The sequence below is a fragment of the Crocuta crocuta genome, unplaced genomic scaffold, assembly GCF_008692635.1.
Source record: "Crocuta crocuta isolate KB4526 unplaced genomic scaffold, BGI_CrCroc_1.0 scaffold25, whole genome shotgun sequence".
NCBI classification, from domain to species: domain Eukaryota; kingdom Metazoa; phylum Chordata; class Mammalia; order Carnivora; family Hyaenidae; genus Crocuta; species Crocuta crocuta.
In genome coordinates, this window is record NW_027532015.1 from 8,013,735 (window position 1) to 8,037,808 (window position 24,074).

Sequence of the window (24,074 nt, forward strand, 5' to 3'; positions counted from 1 at the left end):
CCCCTTCCGGCTTCCCCGCCCGCGTCCAGTCCGCGCGCCGAGTGGTCTCCCCGCCCGCGGGAAGCGGAGCGGAGCGGAGCGCTGTGCGTGTTGGGGGGACGTGGGAGGCGGGTGCGTCTCCCCCAGCCGGAATTCTTGGGCCCCAGAGTGTTGTGCTCAGCGAAATGTGTATTTGAAACAGAAATAAAAATTTTAAGGTAAAAAAACCGGAAAAGTAAATATCTACCAGGAGTGGGGTTCGAACCCACGCGGACATTGTCCATTGGATCTTAAGTCCAACGCCTTAACCACTCGGCCATCCTGGTACAGGCGAACGGTCTGCAGTTCACTCTTCCTACAAGTCGTATTCCACCGTCCTCAGACCCTCCCGCAAGAATTTCTGAGGAGATCTCGCCGCTGTTTTCCCGGTTTTCCCACCGAGGGCTGGAGCGACCTCCCCGCCAGAGCCTCGGTTTCCCGCCGCCGCAGCTCACTGTTGCCCCCGGCCCGCCACGGCAGGGAGGGCAACTGCAACCGAGCTCGGCGCGCAGGCGGCGGGGACGCTCGGCGGGCGGCTCCGAGCAGCACTCGGGCGTAGCCAGCGGCGCTTTCGGTTTCGAGGTGCGCGGGCGCGGGAAACAAACACACCAGGAAACTTCCGAATTCCTGGGCGCGCGCTGTGGAGCTGCGGGAGGCTGGCGGGGACAGAGCCCACCGGGGGGGGCCTCTCGTCTGTTTCATTCCAAATAGAATAAACTTCAGGGAGTGAGTTGCACGGGCAGCGGGAGAGTTCTCGGGCCCCTGTGCTTTTGGGCCGCTTTTCTTCTTAACGAGTCACACAGGAAGGAAGTTTTGTAGAAATCTGTGTCTGTANTCCCCGCTGGCTGCGGGCACCACCGCCGCTGCACCCCCTCACAGGCAGTGAGGGCCCTCCGCTGTTCCCCCGACCCACCCGGGCACCTGAAACGTGTGTGCTCCTCACTCTTCAGGGCTCGCCCTCCGTCCTGTGCACCGGAGAGTCGGTGTGTCCTCCTTTACCAGGACGGCCATTGCATTCCCCAACCCCACCCCCAAGACCTCGAAACTACCCCAGAGCCACGGCTCAGGTGTTCCGGAGCGTCGGCGAGCCTGGGAGCCGAGCACGGTCTGGCAGGCACAGCCTCGTTCCCACACTGCAGGCAGCCGTCTGTGACCGAGAACTTCTCTCTTCCTGGAGCCTGCGCAGATTCACCTGCGTGGGACCTCACCGCTCGGCTCGGCACCCGCCAGATCACGGCGTAGAAACGCGTTGCCCTGCCACCTCCTGGAGCTTCAGGGATTCCCCGGGAACCTTGCCGTGACCTGGGGAGGCTCCCACCCCGCCTCTCAGGCCCAGTCAAGAATATTGACTGCCCCCGAGAGCCCCTGAGGGTAACAACTGGTGGAATTGCCCCCTACGCACTTTACCACAGAACACTTGGCATTGCTGTAAGCTCTTTACATATATTATCGAGTTGTTGTTTTTAACAACTCTGTATAGCAAGTGTTTATATCACCATTTTCAAGTTTAGAGGCCCAGTTACAAACTCACTCAAATATATGAAGAGGCCTCTTAGACATGCAGCCTGCACCTCAAGGCCATTGCAGAGCTTCCTTACCACCATTCTAGCCATCAAATCCTCCATGATCTTCTGGAACATGGCAGTATACTATTTGAATGATCTTTTCATTTAACCCCAGACTTAGCCTCCCGAAGACCTCAAGTATAAAACAGTTCTGAACTGCTTCCATCATAGGGTACCCCTTAGTAATGCCTCTTCTGCAGCTTCGAGAGTGTATTAAATTTCTGTGGCCACTGTTTTAAGGATGGGCCTGGAGCACAAGCTAGTCTAGTCAGAGTTACACATAACTCTGAGCTATTGGAGTTGGAGGTGTGGCAGATAGTATTTTTGAAGAGAGGACCAAAACAGGACCTCCCATCCCACATGCTACTTTATCTTCCTCCACTGTGATTTTGACACCCATACCATCAGTACCTGGAGTCCATGTTCTTCCTCACTCAATCTGGGAAGCACGCGCCTGTGGCAGAGTGATGCTAAGTGACTTCTGAGGACTTGGCACCTTGTTCTCTTACGATGCTTGCTCTGGGAACCCAGCCACCATACTGTGACAAAGCCCAAGTAGCCACGTGTAGTTTTTCCAGCCAACAGTCAGTATGAATTGCTGCAAATATAAGTGAGTGAGCCTTCAGTTGATCTCAGCAACTAACCATCAAGTGACCTAGCTGTTGAATCTTCCCAGCTAGGCACCCAGATCATGAAACAGGGACGAGCTAACCCTACTGTATCCTTTCCCAGTTTCTGACTCACAGAATCTATGGGCAGAATAAAAATGTTACTGTTTAGGTTTGGGTTTTGTTTTTTGTTTTTTAAAATGAAGCAATAGTTACTAAAAAGTCTGAGACGAATAAATGGGAATACGGTTAGGGAGCACCAGGAGCATCACACAGAGACAGGCTGTCTGGGAATAAAGCCAACACAAGAAAGCAGAATCCCAAGGTGAGGCGTCCAAGGTGTGAGTCCATCATTGGAATCCTTTCCTTCCGCCTTCCTGGAAACTGGATTCTGGGCCATGCTGCCCCTTTGCCAAACTTACATTCTTGGTGGGACTCTCTGGGTGGGGGAACACAAGTTTCATCCCTAGGTCCTAGCCTCAAGAGAGGTTAAGAAGGAAAGTTCTAGCTTCTACCTTAGGAAGCAGGCCTTAAAATGGAGGAAATTCCCCAAACATGAGAAGGGTGTTCAAAAGATGCTGGCAACTGGAAGGCATGACAAATATCCACTTGAATGTCGGAACAAACTATCAAAAGCACTGTGCAGTGACGTTTGTAATAACTGATAATATTAGACAGCAAGTGACAATATTAAGACCAATTTCACAACACTGAAGTGGCTTCATGTTCAGGAAATTGCATTTGACATACTTCTTATGGGCAAATGTTTCACTGTGCATGTGTTTATTTAAGCCATGACATTCTTTACACATTTTTTTGATGAATTAAAAAGAATGTTCACATGTGTTTTGATACTCTTCCCTTCGAGACACGGAGCTTAACCTTCCCTTTCAGTGTGGGCTGAATCTATCGATTCATTTCTAACAAATAGAATGAAACAGAAGAGATTTTATATGCAACCTCAGAGACTAGGTCTTCAAAAGTCACTGCTGCCATTGTCTTGGTTTCTCTCACTTAGATCATTCCCTTCGGAGGAAATCAGCTGTCACGTCACATGTCATGAGCAGCCCTTTGAAAGACCCGCGTGGTGAAGAGCTGCCAGCAAGGTACTGAAGGCCCACATGAGTGAGCTTGGAAATGGATACCCCCACCCAGCCGAACCTTCTGATAACTGCAGTCCTGGCCAACATCTTGGCTACAGCTTTATGAGAGACCCTGAACCAGAACTACCAGCCAACCTCCTGATTTCCTGATTCTTAGAAACTATGTAAGATAATAAATATTTATTGTTTTAAGCAGCTATGTTTTATGTTATTTTTATGCAGGTATAGATGACTAACAGACTACCCAAAGTTGGCTTTTCTAGCTTTGATGGTGTATTCATGGGCATATATTCTGTTTTTACATATGTATTTTAAAGGAATAATCTTGCTGAGCCCTATGCAAACATTGAAGTTGGAGTTCCTTTTCCCATTTGTTCTAATTTCTTGAACGGATTACTCATACTTTCCAAGTGCACCCATTTACTTTCTGTTTTCCCCAGAATCCTGACTTGTGGCTTCTACTCTTACTTCTCTCTTTCTCTTTTCAGAATGAAAATATTTTTACCCGAGACAGACTCATATTGTAAACATTAAAGTTAAAACCCCTTTCCATAACCATTGAAATCCCAGTCACACTAAGTTGGGACCGCTTGTCCCTTGCTGATGCTAAGCCACTTTCTGTGTCTCTCCTGCCTTTCCCATGCTGCTTTTCTCTACCTAATTCTCCTCCATGGCTCCACAGAAATCCTCCCTTCCCACCGTACATATAATTGTAAAGTGAAATGAGTGAGTGTAAGTTAGACTTACCTGCAAATATGAGAGTATAAAATTCGGGAAGTTCCAAATTACACTTTTAAAAGCACCCTTCTCACACGGCCTGATCTTACTTATTATAATAAAAACTAAGGTATGTCATATCATTAGGAATAGATTCTTCTTGGTGACAGGATTTTCTGTTTTTTTTAAATATTTATTTTTGAGAGAGAGAGAGACAGGCAGACAGAACATGAGTGGAGGAGGGGCAGAGAGAGATGGATACAGAATCTGAAGCAGGCTCCAGGCTCTGAGCTGTCAGCACAGAGCCCCATGTGGGGCCAGAACCCATGGGCCGTGAGATCATGACCTGAGTCTAAGTCGGACACTTAACCAATTGACCCACCCAGATGTCCCCAGGATTTTCCGTTTAAGTACTAACAGATTTAAATTTTAGTCACAAATCTCATGAGATATAGTACACATATATTCTATACAGTAAGCAGAATACAAAATACTTTTTTTGTCTATAATCAAGGATTGTCATTATGATAGCAACAATTTTTCTGAGCCTTAGATAAAACAAAAGTTAGCAGGACATCATAATGTAAAGGTACTATTTAGACTGCGGAATCAATAGACCTAGTTCAAATTCTCATTTTTTCCTAGCTGTGTAGGCAAAATACTTAACCTCATCAAGACTCAGTTTCCTTACCTGTAAAAATGAGAATAATAATGTCTACTTCAGAGAAATGTGAGAATTCAGTGAATTAATGTATGCAAAATATCTAGCAGGGTGATTGGCTGGAGGTAAGCTCCTAGGGTGTGGTAGTCAGTATTTGTTACTTTTTGTACAGTCATTCATTCCTGTTTTAAATTCAGGCAAGGAAGACACCACCCCCATCTAGGGGAGAAATAAAAGACTAAAGAGAATTTTTTTATATCTGTGTTCATATTTTTATTTTACTTTACATATTGTAGCTTTTCATTTTTGTTTTATAATTAAATGTGATCACTGGATCTTCTAACAGATTGTTTTCATTACATTTGTACTGTAACCCTTATATTTTATTTTTTTTATTTTTTTTAATGTTTTATTTATTTCTAGGAGAGAGAGAGAGACAGGGTGAGCAGGGGAGGGTCAGAGAGAGAGGGAGATACAGACTCTGAAACAGGCTCCAGGCTCTGAGCTGGCAGTCAGCACAGAGCCCGACGCGGGGCTTGAACCCACGAACCGTGAGATCATGACCTAAGCGAAAGTCGGACGCTTAACCGACTAAGCCACCCAGGCGCCCCTGTAACCCTTATATTTTAATTTCAACATTTTGGTTTCTCTTAGTTTTCTCACTTTCTTGTGTTATTTTACTTCAAATTTTTCGCTTGTCCTTAGGAATATTTATTTTACTTTGTGTTTTTGGCTAGTAAGAAATATGGCCTCGAGAAGAGGCAGTGAAGAAAGAAAGGCTACATCCTCGGTCTCCGCCGGCTTCACATCAAGCAGAGAGACAATCTTACAAAAGGTAGGGTCTTCCAGCAGCCACTCAGGATAAGGACTCAGACTAAATTGGGTAGATACTACAGGGCAGAGCAAGCTTAGAAAATGTCAAACAAGGGTACACCCAAATTATACATAACATATATGTTGGGTGACCATGTAATTTGTCATCTAAACCCAGACATTTGTGAAAATTAAAGAAAGAGCCATTAAAGATGATGGTGGGGGGGGGGCCACCTGGTGGCTCAGTCAGTTAAGTGTCCGACTCTTGATTTCGGCTCCAGTCATGATCTCAAGGTTAGTGAGTTTGAGCCCCACATGGGGCTCTATGTTGACAGTGAGGAACCTGCTTGGGATTCTCTCTCCCTGTGGCCCTCTTCCCTTCTTCTGTGCTCGCTCTCTCTCTCTCTCCTTCTCTCTCTCTCTCTCTCAAAACTAAATAAATAAACTTAAAAAAAAAATGATGCTGGGGCGTCAGGCCCGCAGAAGCTATCCTGAGTAGCTGACATATGTAAAGGAAATATGTGTGAAAGTTCAAACCAAATTAATATCAGTTCTGTACCTGATAGACATTTATGGAATGATCAACCACAGTAATATGAGAGATTATATCAATTTAAATGTAAATCAAAATCTAGGGATGCCGGGGTGGCTGAGCCAGTTCAGTTTACGACTCTTGATTTTGGCTCAGGTCATGATCTCACAGTTCATGAGATTCAGCCCCGTGACTGGCTCTGTGTGGAGCCTGCTTGGGATTCTCTTCTCTCTCCCCCTCTCTCTGCCCCTCTTTGGCTCTCTCCCTCTCCCCAGTAAACAAACTAACTAACTAATGTAAATTAAAAAAAAAACAATTCTTGATATGTGAAACACTTTCTTGCTGGGTCAGTTAAGAAAGTCCACACAGGAAATCGGAGCGGCCTTCACATCATGCCTCAAGTATCTGGTGTGCGTTCTGGATTACACTAACCACAAAATAGCCCACAAATACTAATCTCTCTCTCCTCCCCTTTTTAGTACCGGCAACAATTTAAGTTTCGTTTCATCGGGCTGGGAACACTGAAGGTGATTCCGATGTTTGCCTCTGCATCCGGGAGGATAGGATCCCATTAGCTGAAGGAGGCCCACAGCAGGAAGAACAGATGGCGGAGTGTGAGGAACCCGTGGGGCATCCATGAAGAGGGGGCAGGAGACAATAAGGTATTAAAATCTGGAGCTCGGGTGACAGATCTAGACTAAAGGTGTGGATGATGGGGTGAACGGCTTCGGGAAGTGCCCCAGGGTCACGTGGAGCCGGAGGGACCGCAGGCAGAGGCGTGGCCCCACGACGGCCACGCCCTTGGCCTCTTGCGTCATCGCGTGGTGTGCTCTGCAGGACTACGGTATGAGCCGAGGCCTACTGCGCGCGCGCGCGCGCACACACACACACACACACACACACACACACACACACACACACACTACTTTTCAAAGGTGAGAGTGAGAGTGGTGTGGCAAGCAAGAGAACAAGAGTCCAGCTTGGGCGCCTGCGGCTCCGGGGGCGATTTGCCTACTCATGCCCACAGCACTGGGGGCCCTTGGGTGAGGCTGAGACGGTGCACTTGCTCCTTGTTAGGCAAACTAAAGGCGGCTGCTGGAGTCATCGGTGGTCAGCCTTCTCTCCACAAAGGTTTGGAAATTATCACCATAAGAGAGCAAAGCCTTGGGATGGATGAGACAGCCCCCAAAGAATGTAGAGACCAGAGACTCAAGGGCAGAGTTCTTGGCCACTTCACACGTCAGCGTGTGGTCTAACTCATCTGACCCAATATCCTGAGACATATGAGGTAACTGTGTTTCTCTGTGCTACCAGGCACGGGGAAGCGAGAACTTCCCTCCCCTCCTCCTTAGTTGCCTTAACCACATGGATGACTTACTAGAGCTGCGTGGTGTGCAGGTGCAGCGGTGGGGAAGGCAAACACCGGCACCCAGCTCGCGAGGTGTGTGGCCTTTGGCAAATTGCTGCCTCTTTCTCCTGTCAGAGAAATCAAAGGGGTTGGTAATATAAATCTAAACGCATGAATTTTTCCTTTTATTTCTGCAATACCGTTGAAGGAGGGAATTCAGTTGTTCAGTTGCTACGTGACATCCCTTTAATTACAGGAGTTTTCATCTGAGGTGTAAACTGCAAGTATCAACTTTGCTCTTAAGGCTTTGTGAAAATTTTGGGGTGCCTGGGTGGCTCAGTCAGCTAAGTGTCTGACTCTTGCTTTCGGCTCAGGTCACCATCTCGTGGTTGGTTGAGTTCGAATCCCATGCGGGGGTCTGCGCTGACAGTGCTTGGGATTCCGTCTCTCCCCCCTCACAGCCCCTCCCCCACTTACTCTGTCTCTCTCAAAACAAATAAATAAAACTTAAAAGGTGTAATCTTTAAAAAAAAAAAAGACTTTGTGAAGATTTTGAAAATGGAAATATATGTTTAAACGTTTCTTCGGAGTGAAAAAGCAGACCAAGCGAAGAAACAATAGACTAAATGGCTTTAATAGTATCCTTCTCTTTGTTTTATTTTTTGTTAACCGTGAGAATGGGCTTTTTAAAAAAGTAACGGGAAAAGAAATTAATATGCAAATGAATATGAAGGCTTTGAATTATCAGAAATCTGCAAAGACCATTAGGTGTTAGGACAAATTTCCGACATTTTCATCCCGTTTATCACATGGAATTTAAGCCCAAACAAAGTGTATTAGAGAGTACCATAATACCCAATTTTACCACGCTGTACTCACCAGGCACACACAGAGGAAGAAAAGAAAGCCTACCAACCTCCAGTGTTAGCCACTGCCAGCCAAGCAAGTCCTTGATGCACGATTTCTTTTTGTTAGTACATCGGTGAAAATGAATTGGGTTAGTTCACAGGAAAGTCTACTTTCAGTATTTGCAGCCTCCTCTGTCTAATTTTTGGTCCCCTTTCTGACATGTTCGCTGGTTCCGTTCTGCACTTCTGGACATCCAGCGTTAACTTATTTTCTGACTGACCTTCTATCTAGGAAGATAGATTTCTTTTTATTTTAAATGTAAAACTCATTCACACTACTAGATTATTCCTTCCACAATATGTCCTATAAGCCTCTCGTTTCTTATCAAGAAGGAAAGGGTTGCCCTTCAGCACATTCACAAGCCTCCAGTGTGTTCAGCGGGGCCATTTTTCTGTAGCTCTGAACTTCACGGTCTGAAGAGAGTCTGAAGAGAGAGGCAACGTCCGTCCGCTAATGAAGCTTTGTGGAAATGAGAACCCACTGCAGTGTTACTTTAAATGTAGATCATGGCCAGTGCGGGGTGCCAAGCACCAGAAGCTCCCCTGGTGAGGAGTTTGTAACTTTAAAGGATCAGGCAGTTCTTTCCAGACGGTTTTTACTCTCTCCTGGGTGAGTGCATGTTTTAACATCTTGCCACTGATTCACTCTTCTTGTTTGACAGGTTTCTTCCATGAACCGGATTACAAAGTGAGATGAAGACTCTGAAGAGAACCCCTGTTATCTCATCTCTGCCCTTTAAAGGGTGCGTTAGACCAGGGTAAACCGCAGGGCAGAGCAAAAGAATGAGCCGGTTAAACATTCCTAGCTGCAAGAGAAATGCCTGTCTTCGTCACATGGTGGCTAAATAACTTCTTTTTATCTAGGGGTGACATTCCTTGTTTAGCCTCTCTACCCCTGGGGGTTCTTGTCTTGATTTGATCCCCAACTGTGTTTGGAGAGAGCTCGAGCACCAGCTGCTGTCGGCCGGAAGCTGGAAGGCGCCTCGTCCCACAACTGCAGACCTAGATCTGCAAGGCCAGCTTCAGCAAGGGCAGAGCCGGGGCCTTGCGGCCCAGCCGAGCTCGCGAATAAAAGGAAGGTAGTTTAGCGTTATTGCAGTCTCTTCTCGCTCTTCAAGTCCTGCAGTGAAAGGAGGGGCTCACAGTTATTTCTTACACAACGCACATGTGGTTGAACATTTTTGTATTCAGTAAGCGCTAGAGATCCCTTAGTAAGAGATCTGTATGTATGTCTCCTAAAATACTTAGGAGAATGGACTGAGCCATTTCAAGGCATCCTCATATATAGAGAGACTTCAGTGACTGAGGACAGTTCAGGGCTGAAGTCCAAAGCCGTCACCCTGAAACAGCCTTCTATGAGTAGCAGCCAGGAACTAGGTATTTTGTTTCAACTACCCTACTAGAACCACAGTGGAGAGGAAGCGGTATAGGTGACACTGGAACCAATACATTTCATCCCAAAATTTAAAAAATACTCTGTTTTATATGGCTGAAAGAATAAAAAGAAAATCATGCCATCCAAACAAAACTAACCCGTACAAGTTTCTGTGCATCCAACCAGGGTCTGTACCTTGAATAAGGCTCTGCCTGGAAATAGTCAGTTGCGGCCACAGCTGGCCACCCATTCTGCTGCCTTCACTCCCTGTGACTCAGACCTTCCTTCTCTCTCTGGGTGGCCCTTTCAGATTGACCATCCCTTGGGTGATCTGCTTCCTCCTGCATAGTTTTTTTTTTCCAATCCCAGCTTCTCCCCCTCCCCACCAAGCCCTACCCCTACTCCGAGAATACTGTGTCCCCACTGTGGGCCCAGCACCTTGTTCCCAGCCCTATGGGCAGGGGAACTAGATACTGGGCTTTATGCTATAAAATAAATGCAGTTTTAAAAAGTAGACACCAATTCATTCATAACAGAAAGCAAATTCTGAATATTTCCATTTCTGCATTTAAACCACAAACATTTGAATACCTATGAAGCCAGATACTGTGCAGAACACTAAGATCAAAACACAAATAAGATAACATTGTCGGCCTTTAAAAATCAAAAAGTAGGGGCTCCTGGATGGCTCAGTCAACCGGTTGCACGTCCAACTCTTGGTTTTAGCTCAGGTTATGATCTCATGGTTCATGAGATCGAGTCCCACATTGGGCTCTGTGCTGACAGTGTGAAGTCTGCTTGGGATTCTCTCTCTCCCTCTCCTGCTCACTCACTCTCTCTCTCTCTCTTTCTCAAAAGATATAAATAAAGTTTAAAAAATCAAAAAGTATTCTAGCAGAAGCAGCACAGGCTGCTTGGTGAAGACAGGGACAATGCTGGCCAGAAGAATGCCCCTTTGCGACCACACCAGCATAACAAGGGATGGACACTGACATCCATCCATTTCTGCAGAGTCCCTCTCCCCCCACCATGACTGAGCACTGCAGGGACACTGAGGCAGGAGTGATTTTTTTCTGTTCCTCTCTAACACATTCCCTCATATAAAAGTTTTGCATGTGTAATCCCTCCCAGGAATCAGCTTCTCAGAGTATCACGCTTACACGGGGGGCAGGGGATCCTGGGAAGTGCTCCAGGCAGAGAAATAACCTGCAGGAAAGGCCAGAGCTAGAGAAGAGAGTGGATATAATGAATAGTAAGAAGGGGGTGAGGCTGAAGAAGCAGGTGGGGCCTGAACATTTATCCCAATAGGAATGCACAACTGTCAAAGGGTTCTAAGCAGACTAAGGACATGAATGGATGAATGAATAAACAAAAATGTGGTCTACATAGACAATGGAGTATTATTCCGCCATGAAAAGGAAGGAAATTCTGACACAGCCTACAACGTGGAGGAACCTTGAGGACGTTATGCTAGAAGAAATGATCTACTCACAAAAAAGACAAATATGGTATGATTACACCTACATGAGGTACGCAGAGTAATCAAACTCATAGAAACAGAGAGTAGAATGGTGGTTGCCAGGAGCTGAGGGAAAGGGGGAATGGGGAGATGTTGTCCCATGGGTACAGAGTTTCAGTTTTGCAAGATGAGAAGAGTTCTGGAGATTAGATGCGCAACAACGTAAGTGTACTTCCCACTGCTGAAACTATATACTTTAAAATGGTTACAGTGATAAATTTTAGGTTATGGATATTTTGCCGCAATTAAAAAAAATCCCAACACAGTAATCACAAAGAGAGAGAGAGAGAGAGACAGAAAGCACTATGGCTGTAGTGTAGTGATTGGATTTGGAAGGCAAGACTAGAAGCCACTGACCAGTTAGAAGCTGCTGAAGTAACTGAGGCAGGAGGGGACGGTTGCCTGGCCTGGGCAAGTGGCGGTGTGCATAAGTGAAGTGTGTGACTTCTAGGGGAGCCAACGTGGGAAAGAGCCAGGCTGCTGCGGCATGGGTGCTGGCTTGGGCAACGGGGTAGAAAGCATGCATGGTATCACCTGCACGATAGGGTGAACACGAGGAGGTGGAGTCAGGGAGCGGAGAAGATGGTAGGGTACGTAGCATTAGAAGCTCTGGTCGGACATCAAACTGCTGATGTTTGCTAGGCGGTTGGATGTAGAGACTCAAGCCTCTGCTGAAAAGTCAGGGCTGGAGATACAGATCTGTAAGCCACTAGTGCTTAGAAAGGTGGTATTTGAGACCCTCGGAGTGAAAGAAATAGCTCAGGGACGTTGGCCTCGGATGCAGACTCAACAATGAGAGCTGGAAAGAGGGAGAGACGCCTGTGAAGGAGACTAAGAAGGGAAAGCCAAAGTTGTAAGGAAAAATTGCAGAGCCAGAAGTCCAAGGGAAGAGGTTATTTTACTAATGTTACAGAGATCCGTCAAGGAAAATGCATAATCTCGTCACGCAATTTATACTTCTAGATTGACATAGAAGTGAAGATGCACAAGAAGCTTAATAATATGAGAGTAAGAGACACTTGCAAATACATAGCTTTGTCAAATATTAGATGACTGCATTCTTAGTCCCCACCTCTTAGAAAAAATGAAATGGTAATATTACTTCACAGGATTATCATGAAAAAAATGAGATCAAGGCATCATGTAAACTGAAAGGTGTTATACTGACAGATATGTCTATCTGTTATGGGATAGGACCACTTTTGAGCACAGTGTGGCTGGATTCAGACTAGTGCCAGAAGTGTACATAAGTTGAAGGTCAGGGTGAAAAAGACAGCCAGGAAAACTTGTAGATGAAGTCAGAGGAAGCCGCTGAACAGAAACTAGACAATCATATAGGAATGCATGAATAGTGAAGAGTTAGGCAAGGTGTAAAACCCACACACAGTGAACAAAACAAGGAAACAGCGGGGGATTGAGTGTAGAACAGATATGAGGCACCATCTGTCTCCAAGAACGCTTAGGAAACAGGCGCTGCTCAGCCTCAGCCAGTGAGCTGTGTGGTAGGTGTAGATACGCAGTCCTTCTTTCGTGCCTCCTTCCATAATACATTTGTAGTGGCTGAGAATGGATTCCCTAGTGTGAATACAGGCTCTGTAGGAGATATCAGGAAAAGGGAACATAACTGGAAACCACACTGATGGAGGAGTGTAAAGATCCTGACACAGAAATTTAGTAACATGTACATTACATGTGTGTTCCTGTTAAATGGCTCTTAGTGCTTTCCTGTTTGGGATAGCGAAACTAAGCACAGGCAAAGGACTGGGCCCATCTGAAAACAGAGAGATAAGAATATATCTATATCTATAATTTTCATGCTCGTTATTTGTATCCACTGTAAAATACTATGGGATGCTTGGATATAGAAGAAAGGATATGTCTAAAGAGTTGGTTGCAAGACCTTGAAAATTTAGAGACACAGATTAGGAAAAGTGGAAGATGTCCAAGAAGTGGCTTAAAGATGCTTTTAATTAAAATGGGGTATAAAAATACTTTCAGAATAATAGCAAGAATGATAGTGTTGGGGAGCTGCTTTCTACTCCTCACTTTTCAAGATGTCATTGATTTTAAAGCATCCTATGTAGTCTCACCCAGATCATCAGGTCAGAAAGCGGTTTCTCACCAGTATATAGATAATCTTTAGAAAGAAAGCTTCTAGGACATAACATCCATCCTTTATAACACATGTTGACAATAAAAATGTTCAATAGTTAGATGATGGTGAGGTTGCATTCCGGATCCTATTCACTTCCCATTTCTAATAGCCCCTTTGTATTAACTGCAAGGTTTTTAATTCTTGCTATCAAAAACAAGTCGACTGTTACTTTCATTGCAACTGGATGTTTCAAACCATCATCCTGACGACAAATGAATGGCCTGCATGCTGCACTTAGAGGCACCTTGCATATTTCAGAGAGAAGGATAGAAATATATCTTATGGTGGAAAATAGAATGGTGAGATTTATACATAAAATCCAAGACTACACTACCCCTATTTTATTATTATTTTTAAGCTACACACAATCTTCAGGAGTTTCCTGTCAAGATAGGAACTTTACATTGTAAAACTAGAAAAATATGTGCATGTGACATTCAATTATAAAGCACTGGGACTTTAAATAAATATGAAGCACTGGTACAAGAAGAACAGAGGTTTTTTTTCCAGGCCATTACCTTGAAAGGCCATAAATTTACTCCCGTGATGTCATAGTGCAAACACTTTTGAATTATTGATCAGCCTTTAAAAAATTCAAACTTCTGTTATGCTGGATACTGTTGCATTCTAGTGAGCACCTCTCCTATTTCTGATATTTCTGGAGTCATCACCACCTATAATCTGTGGCCATGACCTGTAGGTTTGGGATTTGGCTGGTAAGGAGGAGTCACTGCATATGTTAAAATAGCTTTAGAAATAGATTTCCACCTTCAGCCCCTGAAGGATCTGCTGTTGTGATTCGTTCTTTCATTCTATACATTAAATGATGTGAGTGGATGAAATTAGCAGCTGTGCTACAAAGTTTTCTTCTTGCCCAAGGTCAGCTTTCAGGGTTCACCAGGAGAGCATCACAGGATTGGGCAAAGTGAACTCTGTAGCACCTGTTGGGGGCGCTGGAGCACCCTTTCCAAGGGGAAAGGCCAGCATTTCCCACGTTGTTGGGCATGGCAGACAGAGAGCCAGGAAGGGCTGCAGGGAAACAGGGCAGGATGTGGGGAGAGCCAACTAATCCCTTCCCTTTAGTCTGTTGTGACCTGGTCTCCACCACCAAACACTTTCTCGGGCTTTCTGACTCACAGCTTGGTAATATCAGGGAGGAAAGCACTTGCCAAACTGAGCAGATCAGCTGCTTCCCACTTAACTGTTTCATCTACTGCTTTTTCAGGACGTGTTTGGATATGAGAAGGAATAGAAATGCCATTGTGAAAATGGTGTCTTTGTTGGGAAAAAAGCTCTAATATTTAAAAAAAAATAGGCTTTGGTTTCTTTGTTCCATTTTGTTAAAGACTGTCAACAGAAAAATAAAAATTTATTTTCCCTCAGAAATGAGTAACTATTAATTTACAAAGCCCGTAATCACCTCTCTTAGTCTACGAGAAAATCATGCAATAACAATAATTAACATAATAATAACAATTAACATTTACTTCATATGACAACTGTATAAAGTAAGTCCTATGATGTCCATTGTACAGACGAGGAAACAAGCTCGAGGAGGGTAAGTAATGTGCCCAAGCCTTACAGCTAGTATGTGGCAGGGTCAGGATTTAAACTGAGTGACTGGGGTCATGAATCAGTGCTCTTAACTGCTATGTGACACTCAGAGAGTTCCTAAAAAGCAGGAAGAAAATTCTTACCTTGTCATAGGCAACAAGGTATAGTTGTATATGAAACTGTACTTTTTACCTAATTTTCCAGTGTGAAACGTGGGGAATTAAAAAGTACTCAGAGTCTGCAAACTCGTTTACTGTTATGACTGGTTCTAGGCAAAGAAAATGCTTTATGGGTTTAAACAAGTCAAATTCATGAACGATTCTGTTTTGGGAAAACTAGCTGGTGGCTTGTATTCATAATATCGCTTCTCTACAATGAAAGACACAGCAATGGAGCTGTGTGAAGACTTTTTTTTTCCCTTAGGAAAAGGGAATTCAGTTGAAGGTGAAACATATCCCTGGGGTGAACTGAGAAAGAAATCTGGAGAAATCTGAGAGGAACCCAGTGGAATTTGGTTTCCACAATTCTCATATTTAACCATGAAATTAAAATTAGGTGCAGGGCTAGATTTTCATGGCCTCCTGCAGGTTAGTCAGCAAGTTGCAAAGAGTTCACACGCTCTTCTTTCTATTCCTTTAAACATTTCAATGTCTGCGGGACCCGAGAGTTTCGGCTATTGAGTAAACTTAACCTTGTATTAAATAATGAAGTAAAAACAATTAAGAGTTGACTCCGAAGAAAGACAGGAAATATGGTGAATGTGGGTAAGGACATTACAAAGTTTGCCAACAAAACCAAATTTCTAAAACATGACGATTTGCTAAAATTATTGTAAGTAACTCAGGGGAGAAAGCTAGACATCCACAGTGAATTATTTTTCATTTTATCCCCTTCAATTCAGAGTTCCATCCAGCTGTTGCAGCCTCATGCAGCTCGTAGAAGAATTCTTAAGCATAATGATTGAAAAAGTAAACTAAGATTTAAATGGTCAAGATACAAATACACAGAGAGGACATTATAATGCAATGTTTATTAAACTAAATTGAAAAAAATTATTATTTTATTTTTTAAAAATTACTCCATTTCAGTACACAAAAGGAATGGTCACAGTAAAACAAAAGTAATATTTCTAAAATGTTCTTTTATCATCTGTAGTTCTGCATGCATTTTAGCCTTTGATGCCTGTCTCTACCACCATAACCAACACAGAGGGGTTCAAAAGAAAATTGTGACTGAAACTATACTCTAGAGATGGGATTCAGGAAAACTGAAAACAAGCAAACCAGTACCAACGACCAGTAAAAGTGTTGCTCTTGATATTTATAGACCATATTTACAAAAGTCAAGTTAAACCAACTGGTCATTATGTACATGCATTAATATTAGACCTGTACATTTATATACTTATGTGTATTTGTATTATCAAGTAAAAAGATAAGTTTTAAATTATTTATGAAAAATATATAAAATGTGAGTGATACATACTTCCATTCGAGTGCTTGTTCAAAACTCAGTGCTTAATAGTATTTGGAAAAAATCCAAAATATATCCTGATGGGAGATATTAAAAGTGAAAAAGATAAGGGAATCATGAGTGTTAAATATGATTCTAATAAGTGGGGAAGGTGGACAGAAAGAAGATATACAGCTAGGCAGGAATCACACAGGATAAGCCAGAGGAAGAATCAGAAATGAAAGACGTACAGTTTTGCCCATCGATGTCCTGTGAAACTGAACAGAACGAAGGGGCTTTCAGGATAAGGTAAGTTCATGCCATCATCAGCCAACGCAGAACCGACCTCCTTCTAGAGTTTCGTTAGAAAGCACGCCTTGGACTTTTAGCCTACAGTTAAGCTGCAACGTCAGTTCCTTATTTGGCTTCCGTTAAGAGGAAAAGGGTGCCATGTGCCATACAATGACCTCACCCACTTCAGCAGGGATCTGCCTTGCTCAGGTAACACTGGATGACATCAGCCGTCCTCCCAAACACAAGCTGGGTTGGAATTCTCGCACCTCAAGATTTTTCTTTCTCTGAGGACAGAAGTCCATAGGGATTGGGGCAACTCACCCCGGTGCACAGGGCCCCCACATCTCCGCAGTGTGCTTCCCAGCCATTTCCGTCAGGGGTGTGGGGTGGTGGCCGCGGCCAAGCTGCTAGTTGAGGCAGGGGCAGCAGAGGGTCCTGCAGGGGTTTTTCCTCGTGTATTGCACGGCCTTGCCCACCTGCACCTTGGCCTGGCCGGTGTAGTCGAGGGTCTTCAGCACGTTGAGCTCGATGACGTTCAGGGTGTCGGCCTGCTCCTCCACCAGCACCGCCATCTGCAAGAAGAGCTCATGCACGTCGCGGATGCGGCTCTCCAGCCGCAGCAGCTCGCGGTGGCGGCTCTCGATCTCGTTGAGGGCCGCCCGCGCGCCCTTCACGTCGGCCAGCAAGTTCTCGGAGAACACGTCCCACTTGCCCTGCTCGAACATGTCCTCGATCTGGTCGCCGGAGACGTCCTTGCCCATGATCTCCAGCTGGCGCTGGATGCGGATCTTGCAGTTGTCGCGCTGCATCATCTCCGCCTGGTTGTACTCGTACATGGCGCGCTGGAAGGTGCGCGTGAGCGCGCTGTAGTGCGCGCGCGAGATGCGCGCCACCGCCGAGTGCGCGCCGTGCTGGGCCTCGGCCTTCTCGCTCAGGGCCTTCATGGCGCACAGCTTGCGGTGGATGTTCTCGCCCCGGGCCTTGATGTCCTTGGCGATCGAGTTGGTGTCCCGCTTGATGCTGCTGAGGCGCCGCATGGACGTGAGGAAGCGGGCGTTCTGCTTCCCCAGCCGCTTCACGTCGGTCAGCAGCTGCTGGTTTTCATCCTGAAGGTCCTGGATGTCTCGGTACAAGGACTCCAGGATGTGGTCCGTCTCGAACATGATGTCCTCATGGGGCGGGTCATATTCATCGTCCCCGTCTGGGAACTGCTGGTCATAGTTCTTGGTTGCCTCCAGAAATTCGGCCAGCCGGTCCTTCATTTTGCCTGCAAGTAGAAATGGGGGTTAAATTCCTCCAGCAGAGTCCAATATTTGCATTGAGAGAACCAAAGCTTAAAATAAAGAAACGTTCTGCACAGCATTTCCAATTCTTTATTCCTGGGTGTAGGTAACAAACACACTAAAGGAGCTAAATATTCTCTGACATTCTGCTTACAAGTAAAAGACTAATATGGCAGAAGGCATGAACACAGTCGTACTTTATAGCCCATAAAGCATGTGCAGTTCATTATTACTAGTGCCCAGAACTCAATCAGCAATTTACAATTTTAGGTTGCATTGAGAACCAATCACTTTTTCTTGCTTTATGTTTTCCAGTGATGGCAAATCAAAACATACAGAGAACAAGGAAAAATAAGAAGACAAGATATGGAAGGATAAAAAAATTTAAATAAGGACAATCAATGTTAGTTACAAGACTGTGGGGCCTTTTGTTTTGTTTGTTTGGTTTTGGTTTTTTGTTGTGGGGGGGGGCGGTTGGGTCTATTTCAGCACCAGTGAGTATCCCCAACCCCATACATCATAACAATTCTTAAAAATAGGTACCATATAAATTATGATTTAAACTTTTTTCTCTTAAAAATGTTATAAAACTAAAACATGCTTGAGTACAACAACAAAATAAAGACAAAAATCTAATAACGAAGTACAGAATTTGGAAGTTGACATTTCCTTGCTCCTCTATTCATTATCACTGATATATACTTCAGTTTGAGTGATTGGGAGAAAAAAAATCTGAGAATATATTCTGATGGAAAATATTAAAAGTGAAAGAGATAGGAAGTAGTTAAATGTTTAATGTGATATTAACAAGTAGGAGAGGTGAGTAGAAAGAAGATAGACATCTAGACAGCAATCACATAGCATCACCAGATAGATGAAGAGTAGGAAATGAAAGAAATTCAGTTTTTCCCAAGGTCCTTAGTGGTAAGCATCATTAATGCAACTACTTTAAATTTTTTTATATGGAAAATCTCAATCATACAGAACCCTAGTAACAATAATATAACAACACACCTCAATTTGACCGTCACATAGTAGTGATATTTGCCACTTTAAATGGCTTTTTGAAACAAGTCAGCAGGTCAAGCAGAATTTCCACGTTTTCATAGAGTGGTTCTGATTATTTTTCTATTTAGCAAGGTAAAATAATGTTCTCTATGTCCATATTTTTTCCAGGAAGTAAAAAATTTACTTTTTAGTTAAATGTATATATGCCACAATAATGAACATTTTCCTCTCATGCACAAGATTTTGTGGCTAGAGAGTTTTTCTCTCTACTGTATAATCTGCAGAAACGAAGGAAAATATAGTAGCATGTAATGTATACTCCATCTATAGAGCATCTTGATCTCAAATTAAAACCTTCTCTCAAGTTGAAGTAATGAATTTTATTTCACCATGGAATCCTGACAAGTTGGATTTAGTGATAAATGGGAAAAGGGTGAAACAGTAATTGTAGCCTCTCATCTGCCATGAGCATTATTTACACAAATTAAGCAGAAGTTTTATTCCAAGATGATGATTTTTAATACAACATGTTATCCTGTTTAAAATGCCATTTCTGCTATCTGGTGACAGAAGTCAATACTGGATCTTCCCAATGATAGGGGAGTGACTCTTCCAGAGGCAGAACTGAGAGGCAGAAAAAAGACCCAGGCTGAACCAAGACTATGCCATCCACTTGCCTGAATTTCCTAATATCCAAATATTTCCTCACTTTGAACAAAATTGGAAGACAAACCACAAACTAGGGGAAATTGCAACATATGGCAGGTAGTGGGTTAACGTACTTAATATATTAAAACCTTCTGCCATAACCAAACAAAACAAAACCACTTGCCCAGACAAAGAAAATGAAAAGGCAACTCATACATGAAGACATAGAAATGCTAAAGAACGAAAGAGAGGCTGATATGTACCAGGTGCTCACTGTTAGACAAGTTTTCTAGGCACTTGTCACATGATCCTCTCTTCAGTCTTCAAACAGCTCCCATGAAGTAAGTGCTGTCATTATCAGAGGTGGTAAATGAGTGTAGGGAGATTAAGAAACCTACCCATAGGTGCCAGGAAGTGAACAATTGGGCCCCACGGGAGCCCCACTTAACCACTACACTAAACTTCTTCAGGAAATATATAAAAGTGAATCAGGAAGGACTTCACTATTAAACAAGGAAATGCAAATTAAGCCACTGAGATTTTTTCCCCCACCAAGTTGGCAAGATTAAAGAAAATAAAAATAAAGATGCTTAAAAACTGGTGAGGATTCTGGGAACTCTGAAAAATGCTGGCGGGAGAGCAAATTGATGGAATCTTTCTGGGGGGGAGGTTAGCGATTATGTATCAAAAGCTTTTAAAATGTGTATTTGTTTTGTCACATGTACATTTATTCTAAGGCTATATGTGAAGCTCATTGCTGCAAGTACTTCCATCACCATGCTGTTTTTACAGAAATTCAGAAATATTTTAAATGTGTAAAAATGAGAGATTGGCTGCTTAACAATGGCAGTTCAGAAGGCTGTCTAGTGGTATGGAAGTGTAAATCCCATCTCAGGTAGACAAGGGAGGTAAAGGGAAGAGCATATGTGCTATAGCACACACACATCCTGAAACAAAGACTTGAATAATACACATCAAAATGTTAATAGTTGTTTTCTTTGAATTGTGAAATTATAAAAGATTTTAATTACTCCCTTATGCTTTTCTGTATTTTCAAAAATTTTTATGATGCCCACATAGATTTTATAATTAAATAAAATCCCACGAAACTATAAATATTATTTGCTTAAAGGACTAATTCCTTCAGGTCCTTCTTTAAGACCTATGCATTGTAATCGGTTAACACCTGATGTGACCTGGGAAAAGTGCTTTGGATAGCTAGTATGGAGTTGAGCTGTATCTATCTGTTTAAGTTAGTATCCAATATAGTCTACTGTGCAACAGGTAGATGGTACAGAGAATAGATGAATTTTGATGAACAAGGTAATAATAGGTGTCATTCTCGATTTCTTGCCAAGAATTGGGTGGCACTACAGTACAAGGTAATTGGGTGGTTAAGGTAAAGTGCCACACACCACAACATCAGGAATCTGTCTGTTGGTTTCCCACTAGTCCTAGACAGTTCCTCTGCTCTGTATTACTAAACTAAAGCCATGAAAAAGCTACTGGGGGTGGGGGGTGGGGGAATCATCTCATTCATAATATAAGGAGAAAAATACACTTCGATCATACAGAAAAAGGCCTTAGAGGAAAATGTTCAGAGACAGTCATTCCTTCTCAAGACCTGAAAACCATAAAGGCATGAATCCTAAATCAAGTGAAGGCCTAAGTTCATCTGAACACTGAAGTTCATAATCAAGTAAGGAGACAGGAAGGAACAGTGTGGGGAATTAATGATTCTCTATGGGGGTATAGACAAGAAGGTGGTCTTTACCTTGCCTTCCTGCCCACCTGGCCTGGCCCAACTCACCCCAGATGAGTTGGTCCCACTGACCCAGAGGTCTTCTGCCAGGGAGCAAGCATTAGGCAAATGACAATAGAAAGTCAACCAAAACCAAGAAACCATCAAAATCGTATCAGAGAACACAGGCAGAAACCTCTTTGACATCGCCCATAGCAACCTCTTACCAGATATGTCCCCTGAGGCAGGGGAAACAAAAGCAACGATAAACTATTGGGATTTCATAAAAATAAAAGTCTTCTGCACAGCAAAGGAAAGAAACAACAAAACTAGAAGGCAACCCTCAGAAGGAGAGAAGATATTTGGAAATAATAACCCTGATAAAGGGTTAGTATCCAAAATACCCAAAGAACTGAAAACTGAACACCCCCCTCAAAAATAATCCAGTTTAAAATGGGCAGAAGATATGAATAAACATTTTTCCAAAGAAGACATACAGATGGTTAATAGACACATGGAAAGATACTAATCACTCATCAGTAAGGAAATATAAATCAAAACTACAATGAGATATCACCTCACATTAGTCAGAATGGCCAAAAGTAACAATACAACAGGTATTGGCGGGCATGCAGAGAAAGGGGAACTCTCTTACACTGTTGGTGGGAATGCAAACTGGTGCAGTCACTTTGGAAAACAGTATGGATGTTCCTGAAAAAAAGTTAAAAATAGAACTGCCCTCTGATCCAGCAATTGCACTACTAGGTATTTACCCAAAGAATGCAAAAACACTGATTTGAAGGGATACATGTACCCCAATGTTTATAGCAGCCAAATCATGGCAAGAGCCCAAGTATCCATTGACTGATGAGTAGATAAAGAAAATGTGGCCTATATACATAATGGAGTATTACTCAGCCTTCAAAAAGAATGAAATCTTGCCATTTGCAACCGTGAATGGAGCTAGAGAGCATTATGCTAAGCAAAACAAATCAGAGAAAAACAAATATCATGTTATTTTACTCACATGTGAAATTTAAGAAACAAAATAGATGAACATGGGGGTGGGGGGAAGAAAGAGGCAAACCAGGAAACAGATTCTTAACGACAGACAAACGGAAGGTGGGCAGGGGGATGGGTATAATGGGTGATGAGTACTAAGGAGGGCACTTGTTGTGATGAGCAGTGGGTGGTAAACATAAGTGATGAACCACTAAGTTCTACACCTGAAACTAATATTACACTGAGTCAGTATGTTAACTGACTCTAATTTAAATAAAAACTTGGAAAAATTAAAAAGAAGAAAGAATTTAAAAAAAGGAAAAGAGAGAAAAATATCAACCAAGAAGCTATTTCTAAGAATGTCCTCCAAAAGGTCAAAATGGATTCCTTGCTATAGTTATCCCAAAATATAGGAGCGGGCACAGAAGGAACATGAAACTAACCTACACATCCAGTGGCTTGATTCTGTACTGTGAAACCCTAAAAAGGAAACTATGGAAAACAAGAAGGAAAAAAATCAAACAATTCTATTGACTGTCCTATCTCACTGTGATAAAGAATAATGTAACAAATGTTAGTAAACTGTATTCATAAAGTTGCTAAAATAATGCTAAAATGTGCTTTGATTCACACAGAGATGAAGAATTCAAAAGAAATTTTATGAACAACAACCAGAAATCTGCTCTGTCTTCTAATTTTCTTCTCAGGCATGCATATCATCTGTCTGGAGAAGAAGATCCCACAGAGAAGCAAGGGGAAGGGGAAGTTTCCTAAGCCTTCTTTTATCAGGCAGTTAGACAGAATTTATGTACAAAAATATATAGGAACAGAGAAATGATAGTAGCTCAATAGTTCTCAGACTTTAGGAAGAGAATTTTCTGGAGAACCGCAAACACTACAGATGCCTGGACCCCTAGAGTTTCTGACTCAGTACATCTAGGATAATCTCCAGGTGATTCCAGTGTACACCCACACTTGTGACCCATTCCGTAATTATCATGGCAGTTTTTTATTCGTAAGCATAATGTAGTTCTGGACAACTTACAATAGCAGGTTGGGGGCAATCTTGATGAACAAACTTGATAGGGAAAGATTCTGAAAGATGGGAAATGAAAAATTCAGAAGGCAGGTCTGTGCATACCTTAGAAGGTCAACAAGTGAGGGTTATAATACATACACAGTCCATATACTGGATGCTACAAAGAACAACTATGGAAGTTCCTACTTGCTTGTAAGGAAACCAGTTGTAAACACAACACATGGTCATATTTCTAATCGTAAAAGAAAAACTTTATGCCTACTTATTCTAAGGGGAACAAGAACAAAACTGTTCATACATGGTTATAGGCTAAATTGTATAACCCACTCAAATTCATATATTGAAGCCTTGACTCCTGCACCTCAGAATGCAACTGTATTTGGAGATAAGACCTTTAAAGAGGGAATCAATTTAAAATGTCTTTATAGGGATACAGGAGTGCTGATGCATAGGGGCACATGTATCCCGATGTTCACAACAGCACTCTCAACAATAGCCAAAACATGGAAAGAGCCTAAGTGTCCATCAACTGACGAATGGATCAAGAAGATGTGGTTTATCTATACAACGGAATACTACATGGCAATGAGAAAGAATGAAATCTGGCCATGTGTAGCAACATGGATGAAACCCGAGGGTGTTATGCTGAGCGAATTAAGTCAGAGAAGGACAAATACCATATGTTTGCACGTATAGGAGGATTAGGAGGAACTTAACGGAGGACCATGGGG

General features: G+C 43.1%; 3 protein-coding genes and 1 non-coding gene across 8 annotated transcripts in view; 1 reads left to right on the forward strand and 3 right to left on the reverse strand.

Moving 5' to 3' along the window:
• Positions 1-677, reverse strand: part of UTRN (utrophin) — a 563,065-nt gene extending 562,388 nt beyond the window's left edge. The window contains exon 1 of the mRNA XM_077776104.1: positions 227-677. The gene's annotated coding sequence lies outside the window, so the exon portion shown is untranslated. The remainder of the gene's footprint in view (positions 1-226) is intronic.
• The window catches only part of LOC144241578 (uncharacterized), an 11,459-nt gene extending 8,022 nt beyond the window's left edge, over positions 1-3,437 (forward strand). The window contains exons 2-3 of the mRNA XM_077776159.1: positions 388-600; positions 3,210-3,437. Of these exons, the coding sequence (XP_077632285.1) occupies positions 388-600; positions 3,210-3,304 (308 nt within the window). The 3' untranslated portion in view covers positions 3,305-3,437. The remainder of the gene's footprint in view (positions 1-387; positions 601-3,209) is intronic.
• TRNAL-UAA (transfer RNA leucine (anticodon UAA)) lies at positions 224-305 on the reverse strand. Its single transcript has one exon. It is a non-coding gene; the product is annotated as a tRNA-Leu (tRNA).
• A 12,450-nt stretch (positions 3,438-15,887) lies between the features above and the next one.
• The window catches only part of STX11 (syntaxin 11), a 44,769-nt gene continuing 36,582 nt past the window's right edge, over positions 15,888-24,074 (reverse strand). For all 5 annotated transcript variants that reach the window (XM_077776063.1, XM_077776065.1, XM_077776066.1 and 2 more), the window contains exon 2: positions 15,888-17,889. In XM_077776063.1, the coding sequence (XP_077632189.1) occupies positions 17,030-17,889 (860 nt within the window). In that variant the 3' untranslated portion in view covers positions 15,888-17,029. The remainder of the gene's footprint in view (positions 17,890-24,074) is intronic.